General features: G+C 47.0%; 2 protein-coding genes across 3 annotated transcripts in view; both read left to right on the top strand.

Annotated features, from left to right (window-relative positions):
• Positions 1–14,542, top strand: part of LOC134340926 (oocyte zinc finger protein XlCOF6-like) — a 408,299-nt gene that overhangs the window by 55,983 nt on the left and 337,774 nt on the right. The window lies entirely within an intron of this gene.
• Positions 4,080–11,171, top strand: LOC134340732 (probable G-protein coupled receptor 139). Its single transcript, XM_063038199.1, has 3 exons — positions 4,080–4,196; positions 8,716–8,788; positions 10,273–11,171. Exons 1-3 carry the CDS (start codon positions 4,080–4,082, stop codon positions 11,169–11,171), a joined length of 1,089 nt encoding a protein of 362 aa, XP_062894269.1.

Raw genomic sequence — 14,542 nt, 5'->3', positions numbered from 1 at the left:
TGTGCAGTTTTGGTCCCCTAATCTGAGGAAAGACATCTTTGCCATAGAGGGAGTACAAAGAAGGTTCACCAGATTGATTCCTGGGATGGCAGGTCTTTCATATGAAGAAAGACTGGATGAACTGGGCTTGTACTCGTTGGAATTTAGAAGATTGAGGGGGGATCTGATTGAAACGTATAAGATACTAAAGGGATTGGACAGGCTAGATGCAGGAAGATTGTTCCCGATGTTGGGGAGGTCTAGAACGAGGGGTCACAGTTTGAGGATAGAGGGGAAGCCTTTTAGGACCGAGGTTAGGAAAAACTTCTTCACACAGAGAGTGGTGAATCTGTGGAATTCTCTGCCACAGCAAACTGTTGAGGCCAGTTCATTAGCTATGTTTAAAAGGAAGTTAGATATGGCCCTTGTGGCTACAGGGGTCAGGGGGTATGGAGGGAAGGCTGGGTTCTGAGTTGGATGATCAGCCATGATCATAATAAATGGCGGTGCAGGCTCGAAGGGCCGAATGGCCTACTCCTGCACCTATTTTCTATGTTTCTATGTTTCTATTTCAGTAGCTGTCATTTTGCCCTCATTAATCAATACTGAAATAACTATAGGCATCCGTTAGTCTCATGAGACCATGGATTTGCGCCTTGGAAGGTTTCCAGGGTGCAGGCCTGGGCAAGGTTGTATGGAAGACCGGCAGTTGCCCATGCTGCAAGTCTCCCCTCTCCACGACACCGATGTTGTCCAAGGGAAGGGCATTAGGACCCATACAGCTTGGCACCGGTGTCGTCGCAGAGCAATGTGTGGTTAACTGTCTTGCTCAAGGACACAACACGCTGCCTCAGCTGAGCCAAGACTCGAAGTAGCGACCTTCAAATCACTAGACGAACGCCTTAACCACTTGGCCACGCGGCAACACTGCAATTTTATGATTCTTACAAATCACCATGTTTCCTCAATCATACCCGAAACATCTCCAAGTTTAATATCGCTTCCAAATTCTCTCCATGTAACCTCCAGTAAATCACCACCTTTCTCACCACGGCCTGTGCCCTTTTATTGTTAATAATGTCACTCGGAGACTGATGCATCATCACACAAAAACTTACTTTTCTCCCAACTTGCTTTACCAAATAGTCAAACTCTTACAAGTGTCTTACCGTCCCCGCTGTAAATTCAAATTCAAACTCATAAAGACAGGAAGGCTGACTGACGTTCACATTAACTAATCACCGTGTGAGTTCTCATTTGACCGACAGGTACTTCAGCCACTGGCAGAAGGGTTCAGAGGTGAGTCTGAGCTACGATAGGCTGGTAGAAATCTGCCCCATGTTCAGCCGCTCCTCTTCCGCTCCACCTCCATGATTGATTTCAGCAAGTTGCTGCTGTCGGTTGTCGCCGGCCTCGGCCAAGGACAGCTGTGATTCTCCTTCGACGCCTCAGTGAGTCTGTTTCGGCGATGTCTGTATGTGGCTGATACCCTAACCCAGTATCCAAATTCAGAATCATAAAACTATAGTCTTTAATTGTATGCATCACGGTTTATTATTTCGAGGTACTTATTTGTTACAGGCTATTAAATCACGGAGCATCCACATAAACAGTGGGCTTTCGCGATGGACCCGCATCTCAATCTCACCCGTTATTCAGGACCAGAGATTGTCTTCCCTAGACCTACGCAGCCGCAAGAGCCTGAGGGTTACAATTGTGAGGGCTCGTCCGGGATTGATTTCGTTGGGTGCTGTGCGATGCTGCATTGAACCAGTGGGATGTGTGTTTAAGATTGTGCTAAACTATTGTCCGGTAAAGTGATCACGATGCGAGGATATGGACGCTGCCGCGTTTGAGCGGTGATTTGAATCCACAGTGGTACTGGTAACGAATGCGTGCGGGTTTAATGTGATAGATATTCGTATTCCTGATGAATTTTTAATTCGACATTACAGTAGTGTTAAAGCTGTAGAGAAAGTTACGTTTGTGGGGCGGAGATTTGATAAAATGGCGGGCACAGACTTTGTTCTAGTTCAGATGAGCGCTGACACAACGGCAGTGGAGCTGCCTGGTACTATTGGCGCCCAGGTGGAGCGGGGCGTGCACTGTCCATGCTGTCCGGGAAAAGATGAGTCTAGGAGAGCGGGCCAAATCGCAAGTCGAGTCTTGCGTAACCGGGTGCGGAAACATCAAAGACTGGGTTCCCTCGTTTGTGCATAGCGAGTGGAATGCGTGGTCTCAGTGAGGAGTGGGTTGGTAGTGTTATCCTGTTGAATCAATGGAAAAACTCTCAGCTGTGGTGGCCCCGCCTTTTCTCAGGAAGGAAGCCCATCCCTAAAGGGGAAGAGGAGTAAGGGACTTGGGCGGAGCAGACCTCCCAGTAGTTAGAATCGTGGCAGTGCTCTGAAGACGTAAAACAACAGCGATTGGTTGAAAGTTTTAGCGGGTCGCAGTTAGAGCCGAGGAGGCACAAAACCCACTTGCCAGTTCTGCGGCCCATCTTCAAGCACTGGAAAAGGTGTTTGGTGCGACCGGAAGCCTAATGAAGCTTATGACAGGGTTTCAAACGTTTGCCAGGACAAGGGGGCGAAGCTGTCTGCCTACATTTTTCGGCTGGAGTAGCAGCTAAGTTGTTTGCGGCACAGAAGGCCGATTCAGACGACTGAGGTGGATCAATTAAGATTGGACCAAATAGCGAAAGGCGCCCAGGCCCTGAACCTGATTGCTTGTGGCCTCTGACTGTCTCGTACGACGCGCCCCCCTCCTTCATTTTTTTGAGCTTATCAGAGAAGTACGGGAGGCGGAGAATGCGTCGGAGGCGCGGGAGGGCTCTGTCAGCAGGGCACTGTTCCCCTGCGTTGAAATGACCACGAATTGTCTCTCCGGGGAAGTCGTAGAGGAGACTGGCAGAGTTGAGAACTGAGATGTCCCAGTTGTTATCAGTGGGTGGGCCACACGAATGATGGAACTGATAGGGAGGCGGATCCCCTAAGAGGACGGACTATGCAGAGGGCTGCTAACAGCCGGTGTCGCGCGAGAAGGGCAGCGGCCTGTATTTTTTGTTATAAATGTGGTGGAGGGACACTTCAAGCTGGAGTTTGAACGACGGGAAACCCATCGGAGAATGAACCCCCGGTCCATAAGCAGAAGGAGACGTTGGTAAAACGCCAAAAGAGACCCAATGAGGTATGGCCTGGCCAATCGTGGGAAGTACATTCCCAGCAATATGTCAAAGAATACTCCAGGGGGTGTCCTGTATCACGATCAAGGCGCTGGTTTGCAACGTGTTTCGTTTGTTAGCCGGCGTCTGTCGCCCCCTGAGAAAAAACTACCCCATGCATAAGTTGGAGTTACTGGCGTTGAAATGGGCTGTTGTGGATAAGTTGAGTGGCTACATCTACGGGGCCAAGTTTGATGTGACAACGGACAACAATCCCTTAATTTCTATCCTGACCTTGGCGAAATTGGATGTCATAAGGCATCGGTGGTTACCAGCGTTTTCCGCTATGATTTCAGCCTGAGGTACCGGCCAGGAGGTAGGAACATTGATGCCGATGCTTTGTCCCGACCTTCGTATGAAGAGCTGGACAGGGGCGAGGAGTGGGAACGTTCCTGTCCCGGGAGTGAAAGCCATGTACCAGATATCCATCACGGTGAAGACAGAGGAAAGTCAAGGACAGGATCGAGCGGTAGATCAATTGGGAGCTTCTGATGACTCCATTCCACAAGTTTACTGCAACCTAATTGCTCTGAAGACAAACCAGCTACCGGGATTGAGTCGTGGGGAAGTGTCAGTTGTTCAGTCAGATGACCTGGGCATCGGCGCCTTTTGGTCAGCGGTCGAAGAGTGAGACATGGGCCAAGCTGAGAAGGCGAAACAAGCTGTGATGCCTCCATTACTGAGAGAAGGGCCCAGACTGGAGTTGAGCAACCACATCCTGTATCGGGTAGCGTCACTTCCGGACAGGTCTCGGCGTTCTCAGTTGGTTCTCCCTGAGAAGTATTGGAGGATTGCGTTGAAGTCAGTTGTTGATGATTCTGGACATTTGGAGGCGGAAAAGATCTATGGATTACTCAGAGATCGGTTCTACTAGCCCCGCATGAAGCCGGTGTTCCATGAATACTGCAAGTCGTTCATTCGATACATACGGAGGAAGACGCTGTCTACGAGGACCACTCCGTTGTCTCCCTTGCAGAGTGTCGGACCCCTTGAACTGGTATGTATGGATTTGCTATCAATAGACGCAGATGCCAGCAACAAAGAGAATGTTTAGTCATGACGTATCACTAACGCAGATATGCGTAAGCTTTCCCGACCATGGATCACAGGACGTTCACGGTGACCAAAGTGTTAGTGGGGGGAAGAAGCATTTCATTTGTTATGGCTTCCCCAGGCGGATACATAATGATCAGGGTCGGGACTTCGAGAGGAGGCTGACACATGAGTTACTCGGCAAGCAGGGAGTCGCGAATCAGAGGACTACGCCTTATCGTCCGCAGCGTGATCCCCAGCCCGACAGGTCTAATCGGACCTTCCCAGACGTGCTCTGAACCTTGCAAATCAGCAAGAAGGACAAGTGAACCGAATATATTGGACATCTGGTCCACAGCTACAACTGCAGATGAAAAGAAGCTACCGGGTGCTCGCCATATTTTCTCATGTTCGGGCAAGAGGCGATGTGTCCATTGACCCTTGTGTTGGGACCGGGGAAGAAGACCTACCACCGAACAGGTGGAGTCAACATAATCAGCATCTGGTTCATATTTATAATTCTACACCAAATGAAGCTACAGGGTACTTGCTATATTATCTGATGTTTGGGTGCGAGACAAGTTTGCCCGTTGACTTTTGTTTGGGGACCGACAAGGACAACCCTACTACTGAAGACTTATCTGAAGTATGTGTCTGATAGGAGGAGGGAGCTGAAAGAGGCTTACGAATTAGCTGAAGTCGCAGCTGCCAAGCAGAATCAAGGAAATAGGAGGAAGTATGATGAAAAGTTTCGTTTCTCCCAACTCATGCCAAGACATCGAGTCTTCATAAGGAATTCTGGGTTACCTGGGAAGCAAACGTACCAGATTCCCGGAGAAACCAGTGGACTGGAATCGTTCTGTCAATATTCTCCATTGGAACCACCCTCTGCCTCTGGGACAAGAAGGGCGGGTTGACCCGACGCCGACTTTGAGCATACTCCTAGTAGCAGGACACAGCGCAGACGCGGGCGACAGAAGAACCAACAGTGGGGGCGATTAGACCGGCCCCTCCCCCGAATAGGATACCGACTCTGAGGGTGAGGAGATGGGGGTTTGATGAAGGGAGCTAGGGCTTTACTCTTTGGAGAGAAGGAGGATGAGAGGAGACATGATAGAGGTGTACAAGATAATAAGAGGAATAGATAGAGTGGATATCCAGCGCCTTTTCCTCAGGGCACCACTGCTCAATACAAGAGGACATGGCTTTAAGGTAAGGGGTGAGAAGTTCAAGGGGGATATTAGAGGAAGGTTTTTTACTCGGAGAGTGGTTGGTGCGTGGAATGCACTGCCTGAGTCAGTGGTGGAGGCAGATACACTAGTGAAGTTAAAGAGACTACTGGACAGTTATATGGAGGAATTTAAGGTGGGGGCTTATATGGGAGGCAGGGTTTGAGGGTCGGCACAACATGTGGGCCGAACGGCCTGTACTGTGTTGTACTATTCTGTGTTCTATGTTCTATGTTCTATGATGTATGCTGCCTTTTGCTAACTCCCCACTGATTGTTCTCACGGTATCAGATGAAAGCAGGGACGGGGGGTGGGGGGAGGGTGGATTCTGTCTGTGTATAGATTGTGATTCAGCTGGTCCTGCAAGGGATGAAGCGGGGATCAACCAAGGGCCAGTGGGGTCCGACTTGCAGGAGGGCACGAGTGATAGTCTACAATGCCTCGCCATGTAGAGCAAAAGTATCCTGAGGAATGTTTGAACCTGAAGAAGTAGATAAGGAGCGAGGGAGGTCTCAAAGAGTTAGGAGACCACCGGATAGCCTGTCCGATGCAGCACCGGAGCAAAGTGTGACACCTATCGCCTTTGGGAGCTACACCAGTGGCTTTTACTCCTGGGTTGGACTTTGTGCTTAGTACGAAGTGCTGGTAAATTATCTTAATATCATGAGGACATGACTACATTTGGTGCGGGAGAGTTTAACACCCTCGGAAAGGTTTCACAGCTAATGTAATGGTCTTTTGTTCGGCGGGAGAATAAGAGAGAAGACGCCAGACCAAAGTCATGATCCGACGAAGGCCGGGGAGATCGCCGGACGGGAAACAGTCAACTGCAACTTATGCACATTAGACTGTTCCATTAAAACGGCCCCTTTTTTGTCTTTTTTGCAGCCTCTTCACAAACTATGTAGTCAAATTAAGAATTAGGAATCTAAATCGTTTAATTATATGTAATGTACTGTCTGTTATTTCGTGGTGCTCCTGCGCTACTCCGGCGCCTCTTTTACTGTGTACTCCGTCTCTCTCCTGTTCCTGATTATTGCATGCTTTGCTGCCGCTTGTCTCATTGTGCTTAATCTATCATCTACATTTCTGTTTAATGATCGGTGTATTTTAGTCCTGTGTTTTCACATGTTTCCTGCTGGATTGTGCTAGTGAATTTTAATGAGCCTTTCCAGCGTTCCTATCTGTACTCTGTCCGTCTGAATATCGACCCTGCCTCTTTCTTGATTCTGGTTTTTGCATTTCTCTGGATGTACTGGTCTCTGACTGAACATTTACACCGACTTTGTTTGCACCTCGGGATTTGCTATTCAATTAGTATCACTGTGTGCACAGCACTGGGTCTGCGACTGGATCCCTGCTCCAGCATCCTGTGTCACGATCCCTGTGACGCTGGTGATGGACCCAAATGCAAGACACAGACACTGAACTACTAGGAACAGGGCAAGGATGCAGGACCTAGGCTACGACATGGACAAGAAACAGGGAAATCGGACAAAGAACTATGAACTAGGAGCCTGGTGTTGAACCCCGAGCCAGAGACTTGACAAGAACCCAGAACCTGGGTCTTGCCTCAGGCTCGGGCCCCAGAACCAGGCAAGTACATGACATCACAGCAAGACTGGAGGCTGGGGTCTAGAGGCTTGAGGCTTGGAGACAGGCTTGGGGTCTTGGGTCTTGGGTACTTCGAGGCTTGGGTATGGACTCCGAGCCAGAGACTGGGCAAGGACCCAGAACCTGGGACTTGACTCGGGCTCGGACTCCAGAACTGGGCGAGGACAAGACGAGGCTACAGGACTGGACATGGCTTCGGTGAGGAACTGCTGGTTAAGGCGAGACACAAGGACAGGTAAAAACACTTGGACAGGACTCGGATAGGACTGGACTAGGAACGGACATTACGAGGGCCTGCAGGAGCACGGAGCCTTGGACTAGAAGAGACGGGAGCACGGAACACAGAGCCGGGACCCCTCCTTGGGAACAGGGCTAGGTCCGGGACTCATACACATAACACAGAGCCGGGACACCTCCTTGGCAACAGGGCGTAGGGTCGGAACTCATACACAGATCGCTGAACATGAAGAGACGGATCCCAACACAAAGTGGCGGCAAACGGAAGGACCCAACCAGCGAAGGCGTGGACACAGAGACAGTTCCCAACACTAGGTAGCGGCTAACGGCCGGACCTACCTGCCCAGGCGTGGATACAGAGAGACAATTCCGAACAACGAAAGACAGTTCCTTATCTTGATCAAACAAGGCTCCGGTTTTGCTTCGGTGAAAAAACTTCAGCGATACAGGCGGGGCATCCAGGCTAAGTGAGCAGGCAGAGAGTCAGGCGAAGTATCCAGGCAGAGAGTCAGACGAGGTATCTAGGCAGAGAGTCAGACGAGGGGGGAAAGACAAGGAGGGGAACAGAACAGTCCAGCAGCGAATCTCTGGTTTGCAGAGGTATTTATGTCTCAGCCCCATAACGAGAATCATGTGCCTACAACAGAAACTGGGGAAAACCAGAAACCCTGGAATAAGGCACTATGGACCGGACCGTGAAGCGGAATACGGACGTCACGGACCGGACCATGACGCCCTGACAGTTTATAAAGCAGACTCCTTACACTAATCACAGATGACCCCGCTACACCCATATCAGTTTAGGTGTGGAGGTGACCTTAGAGACAGATAACTAATCTAATCCTTAGCAGGCTCTCTTTCATCCAAATTGACCATTATTGTGGCAACAAACCAATTTGAAAGCACGAAGGAGGTGTGAACATGCCCGTTCCGCGAAAAAAAAATATTGAATTGAACAACCGAAATAAATGCCCTGCCTTAACCTTGGCATCTTAATGCGCTTCACCGGTTGCTGCAATTGATAATTATTTGAGGGTGAGAGTGCACGTTGTGAAAATATTAAGACTCAGAATTATTTTATTGGAAACGCACAGACTCTATGTCATTAAGCATAAAAAATGCACACCTTTCTCGTTTGAAGGTGTGAGTAAACAAATTGAAACTAATTCTTATGTTGCGATTTTTTTTCCCCGAGGGAGCGATCTTCTTTATACGATGACAGAATTCATATAAATGAAAACAAACCTGAAGTGTTTGTTCAGTGGACTGTCACTGATGTGACCATCCACGTGGTATGATTTAACTGTCAGTTTACACTTTCCTCTCCTGTATAAGAGCTTGCAAATCAACCAATAACAGTTACCGGCAGTTGGACTATTTGCAACTGATGACCAATTCACACAGAAAATGGGATATCCGGCAATTTACTACACCGCGAGTATTTACTATCCTGTACTAGCAGCGATTGGTATCCCGGGTAAGTAACTGGAACTGGCTACTCCTGTATGTGTGTGCTTTATTCTTGGAGCATTTGTTAGAGATGGTGCCTCATCTGATGAATGTTTTAAGCCTGTTCAGGTTTAAATAAATATTTTTTTATTTTATTCTTTCATTCTTCTCTGGAATTGTTACTCGGTCCTTATTTCCGATCATTCCATCAACATTAACAATTGACTGAGTGTTAATATTGAGAATGTTCCGGCATTTTACCTTATTCGACCTTCCACAAAGCTCGACAAAAAGCAACGAAACGGAATTTTTACATCATAAAACAACGGGTTGGTTTTATGTCTCCCGCTCGCTGTGAAAATGGGGGGCACCTCATGGAGAGAACCTTTGGTTTGTCGAATGTCGGATGAAATGCAGCTTTTGGGGTAACTTTGGTGTGTGTCTTTGCTATAGCTTCGCACACGCTTGGGCTCGGGGATGGTTTCGATGCGCGTTTGTTTTATTGCTGGTGGGGGTAGGGGGATCGTTGCTCGCTGCCGCTTACGCACAAGGGGGTGGGGGTTGCAGCTGGAAGGGACTTTGAAGGTCTCACGTTTAACTGTCGTTCATTCTTTGGGGGCACTTCTCGGTTTCCGTGGATGTTTGCGAAGAAAAAGCATTTCAGTATGTATATTGTATAAATTTCTCTGACATTAAATTTGTCCTTTGAACCTTTGAACTTTACCAGCACATATTGTTCTAAATCTGATTCTGCACCAACATAAAAACTCAAACGTTTACTAAAATGAAAACAAAATCTTTATCATCGCGCTCTCTGCAAACTCCCCGTTTTTTTTTCGGCAACACACAGGTCTTTCCTCTCTGTCTTACTGCAAGTAAAAAGATGTTTGTTCTACTTATTAGTCAAAATGTCTTTGAAATTGCCGCTGTAACGTGCGAAACTTTACTGTTTTACAAAGTGCTCCTTCCTTGGCCGGTTTCAATTTCGATAAGATTAGATGAGATGACATTTATTTTGAATTCTTACAACCATCTGATAACATGAGGGGGTACAAATCTTTATGTTGCGTCTCCATCGCACTGTACAAGATTAAGTTTATTTGCCACCTGTACAAGGAAACATGCATGGAGCTCAGCGATTCCTCCACTCCGAAATGTTTTCTCCGAAGAAACCGTCTCAATGAGTCCATTTTATTACAGCAATGTATAAAACCTTGGTCATTCTCAGCTACAATGATGGATCTGTCTTGCTGAGCGGGTCGATAAGCGCCCACTGGAGAACCTGTTGTCATCTATTACTCGGGTCCCATCGTTATCATCCAATCGAAGGAGAGGGACGGAGCCCGTACGAACAGCATTTCCGCTCTCCGAATCGAAGCCTGCCTGACCCGGTATCGGATCAGATGTCTGAGGTTCTCTCAATCCGATTCAGCACATTTCTATGTATGAATATCAACTAAGGATGATCAGGGTTTGTGCGCATGAACCTAACTCATCTTTTCTTCCTTGCAGTTAATTTAGTGGCGATTGTGATCCTGTCTCTGGGAAACTGCGGACTCTCCAAATGCATCTCCCGTTACCTGGTGGGAATGGCAGCAGCTGATTTACTGGGTGTTATTATTGCTGTTGTACTCTCTGAAATCAATAATATTTATGTTTATGCCCGTTCTTTGCTCATTACACCGATTTGCGCCGTGACGCTTGTACTGAGGCTCGCAACCATGGACTATTCTGTTTGGCTCACGGTGGCTTTCACGTTCGATCGCTGTATTGCAATCTGCAGTCAGACGCTGAGGGAAAGGTACTGCAGCGAGAGGACAGCCACTATTGTGATATTAATTGTGGGTTTAGGGTGTTGTGCGAAGTATGTCCCATTCTACTTCGCTGTAGAACCTTACTGTATCATTGATAACATACCCTGGCGATGCATTTTCGGAATGGATTACTTCACTTTACCAGCGTGGAAAGCATACCAATTGTTTAACACTATCACCGCACCTTTATTACCGATCGGCTTGATTCTGCTTTTTAATGCTTTAACAGTCAGTCATATTATCGCGGCAAACAGAGTTCGCCGTGGGCTCCGGAACAGCAGAGAGAAAAAGAATGATCCAGAGGCGGAGAACCGGAGAAAGTCAATAATGTTGTTGTTCGCTCTATCAGCCAATTTCATATTGTTGTGGATCCCCTATATTGTATATACTATGAACTGGCAAGTTCAGAATTACTCTTACGCAGACAGATATTTGAATACCTCGAAATATATCCTGCAACAGTCGGGGATCATGTTGCAATATCTCTGTACCTGCACCAACACGTGTATCTACACTCTGTCTCAGAGGAAATTCAGGGAGGAGCTGAAGGGTGAAGTCAAACGTCTGGTTACGTTATATGGCCGCCTCTGTAGCTAAAACACTGTTCGATTGAAGGAGTTCAAAAGCATTTCTATGTTAATTGTATGTCCGGTACATGTGCCTGTAGTCTTGCAGCCAGGTGAGCGAATGTTAATAGTTTGCTGGTTCCAGTAAAGTCAACAAAATTAGTTCAGCTTGAGGGGCAAGAAACAACAAATAGGCGCTGATGTGATCGCTACACTAGTAGAAATTGTATTCAAGATTTTCGATTAAAGCCAGAACCTGGGCCAACGAACTATGTGAAACCAATATGATTTTTATACATTGGCAGAATCCTATTCTAATTCACTGGACTATGGATCATTCCAGGGATTTCTGTGACAACTGCAGAAATATGCCTGAAACATACAAAACCGGTGTCAGTTAAAGTTTGGTCCGATACCTACAATTTCCATTGTTACAAAGTATGTGACGACTGCATTTTCATTCAGAAAACGCGCAGTGCATCCCAAATCAGAAGTCTAAAACCGCAGCACGCCCCAGGCTGACCCCTAAATGGACATGTGTAGCAGTCTTACTGAGAGGGCATGGTATCAGAAGTGGAGCTGTGGCGTGAAGAACAATGCTTCCCATCTGTTCTTGTCAAAGGTTACAGGGAGAATGCGGGAGAATGGGGCTGAAGGGAAAATCAATCAAACATGATGGAATGATACAAAGCACTGGTAAGGCTTCACTTGGAGTATTGTGAGGAGGGGTTGGGCCCCTTATCCCAGAAGGGATGTGCCGAATCTGTAGAAATTTGAAAGGAGGTGCACGCAAATGATTCCAGGATTGAATGACTTGTCGCATGAAGAGCGTTCGATGGTTCTGGTCTTTATAAACTTGAATTGAGAAGAATAGGGATTGACCTTATTGAAACCTATCGAACGGTACAATGCCTTCATCGTAGATGTGGAGAGAGTCTAAGACCAGAGGACACAGTGTCAGGATAGATTGGCGTTCTTTCAGAACAGGGATGAGGAGCACAATATTTAGCTAGAGAAAGGTGAATCTGTGGACTTCTTTGCCAGAGAAGGCTGTGGATGTCAAGTCTTTATCTGCAGTATATTTAAGCCAGAGTTAAATAGATTCTTGAATTGTCAGGACATGAAGAGATATGGGGTGAGGGCAGGAGATTGCAGCTGCGAGGAAAATTGTATTAGCTATGATGAAATTGCTGAACAGATGATGGGCCTACTGGATAACATCCTCCTATGTATTTTGGCTTATCGGCAGAAATTAGATCAGGACAGAAATTAATTCAGGGGTGCTGAGAGGATGACTGACGTACTGAATGAAGTGAGGGTGGCAGCTTGTGGAGGAGAAGGGGACCGATCCATATCAGAATGGAGGTGGAGGGGGATAGAATTCACAGAAACGGTGTGGCATAGTGTGCCGTCACTCGGAAGAAACACAACACCTGGACGTGTTTGCATTTCATCCCGGATCCAAGTTTGGAAAACAGCCGTTTATGTTGAAAATCAAGATGTTATTCATTCCTCGTAATTAAAATATCCGCTCTGCAGATGTGTTGAATTTAATATCTCCTGTCTACTGATGTTCTGAATTTAAAATTTCGCAAATTGTGATGACCCGGGAAAAGACCCAAGCAACATTGTACACGGATGCTGGATTCTGTAACAGTAAAGGAGTAAAATATAAAAGGAAAGAGTCGGCGTCAAGAAGTAGTCGCCCAGCGACTTGACGAAGCATCACTCTCTCCGTTGCATGTTCCGTTCTGTCCACTTGATGTCCCCATAGTCCAAACAATCGCCACGGTGACACCCCGGAAATTCAGGGAGGAGCGGAGGAATGGAGTCAAACATCTAGTGACGTTACAATACACAATAGAGAATAGGTGCAGGAGTAGGCCATTCGGCCCTTCCAGCCAGCATCGCCATTCACTGTGATCATGGCTGATCATCTACAATCAGTAGCCCGTTCCTACCTTCTCCCTATATCCCTTCACTCCGCTATCATTAAGCGCTTTATCTAACTCTTTCTTGAAAGCATCCAGAGAATTGGCCTCCACTGCCTTCTGAGGCAGAGCATTCCACAGATCCACAACTGTCTGGGTGAAAAAGTTTCTCCTCAACTCCGTTCTAAATGGCCTACCCTTTATTCTGAAATTGTGGCCTCTGGTTCTGTACGCCCCCAACATCGGGAACATGTTTCCTGCCTCCAGCGTGTCCAATCCCTTAATACTCTTATCTGTTTCAATCAGGTCCCCTCTCATCCTTCTAAATTCCAGTGTATACAAGCCCAGTCCCACCAATCTTTCAACATATGACAATCCCGCCATCCCGGGAATTAACCTTGTGAACCTACGCTGCACTCCCTCAATAGTAAGAATGTCCTTCCTCAAATTTGAAGACCAAAACTGTACACAATACTCGAGGTGTGGTCTCACCAGAGCCCTGTACAACTGCAGAAGGACCTCTTTGCTCCCATACTGAACTCCTCTTGTTATGAAGGCCAACATGCCATCAGCTTTCTTCACTGCCTGCTGTACCTGTATTAATACTTCCAGTGACTTGTGAACAAGGTCACCAAGATCTCGTTGTACTTCCCGTTTTCCTAACTTGACACCATTCAGAGCGTAATCTGCCTTCCTGTTCTTGCCACCAAATTGGATAACCTCACATTTATGCACATTAAACTGCATCTGTTATGCATCTACCCACACACTCAAACTGTCCAAGTCACCCTGCATTCTCATAACATCCTCCTCACATTTCACACTGCCACCCAGCTTTGTGTCATCTGCAAATTTCCTAATGTTACTTTTAATCCCTTCATCTAAATCAGTAATGTATATTGTAAATATCTGCAGTCCCAGCACCAAGCCTTGGGGTACCCCACCAGTCACTGCCTGCCATTCTGAAAGGGACTCATTAATCCGTACTCTTTGTTTCCTGTCTGCCAACCAATTTTCTATCCATGTCAGTACCCTACTCCGCAATACCATGAGCCCTAATTTTGTCCACTAATCTCCTCTGTGGGACTTTATCAAAGGCTTTCTGAAAGTCCAGGTACACTACATCCACGGCTCTCCCTTGTCCATTTTCATAGTTACATCCTCAAAAAATACCAGAAGATTAGTCAAGCACGATTTCCCCCTCGTAAATCCATGCTGACTCGGACCGATCCCGTTACTGCTATCCAAATGTACCGCTATTTCATCTTTTATAATTGATTCCAGCATCTTCCCCACCACTGATGTCAGATTAGCTGGTCTATAATTCCCTGTTTTCTTTCTCCCTCCTTTCTTAAAAAGTGCGATAACATTAGCTACCCTGCAATCCACAGGAACTGATCCTGAATATATAGGACATTGGAAAATGATTACCAATGCGTCCACAATTGCTAGAGCCACCTCCTTAAGTACC

This window comes from Mobula hypostoma, chromosome X2, assembly GCF_963921235.1.
Source record: "Mobula hypostoma chromosome X2, sMobHyp1.1, whole genome shotgun sequence".
In the NCBI taxonomy this organism is placed as follows: Eukaryota; Metazoa; Chordata; class Chondrichthyes; order Myliobatiformes; family Myliobatidae; genus Mobula; species Mobula hypostoma.
Note: the sequence above shows the minus strand (reverse complement) of the source record. Positions and strands in the feature narration are given on the sequence as shown.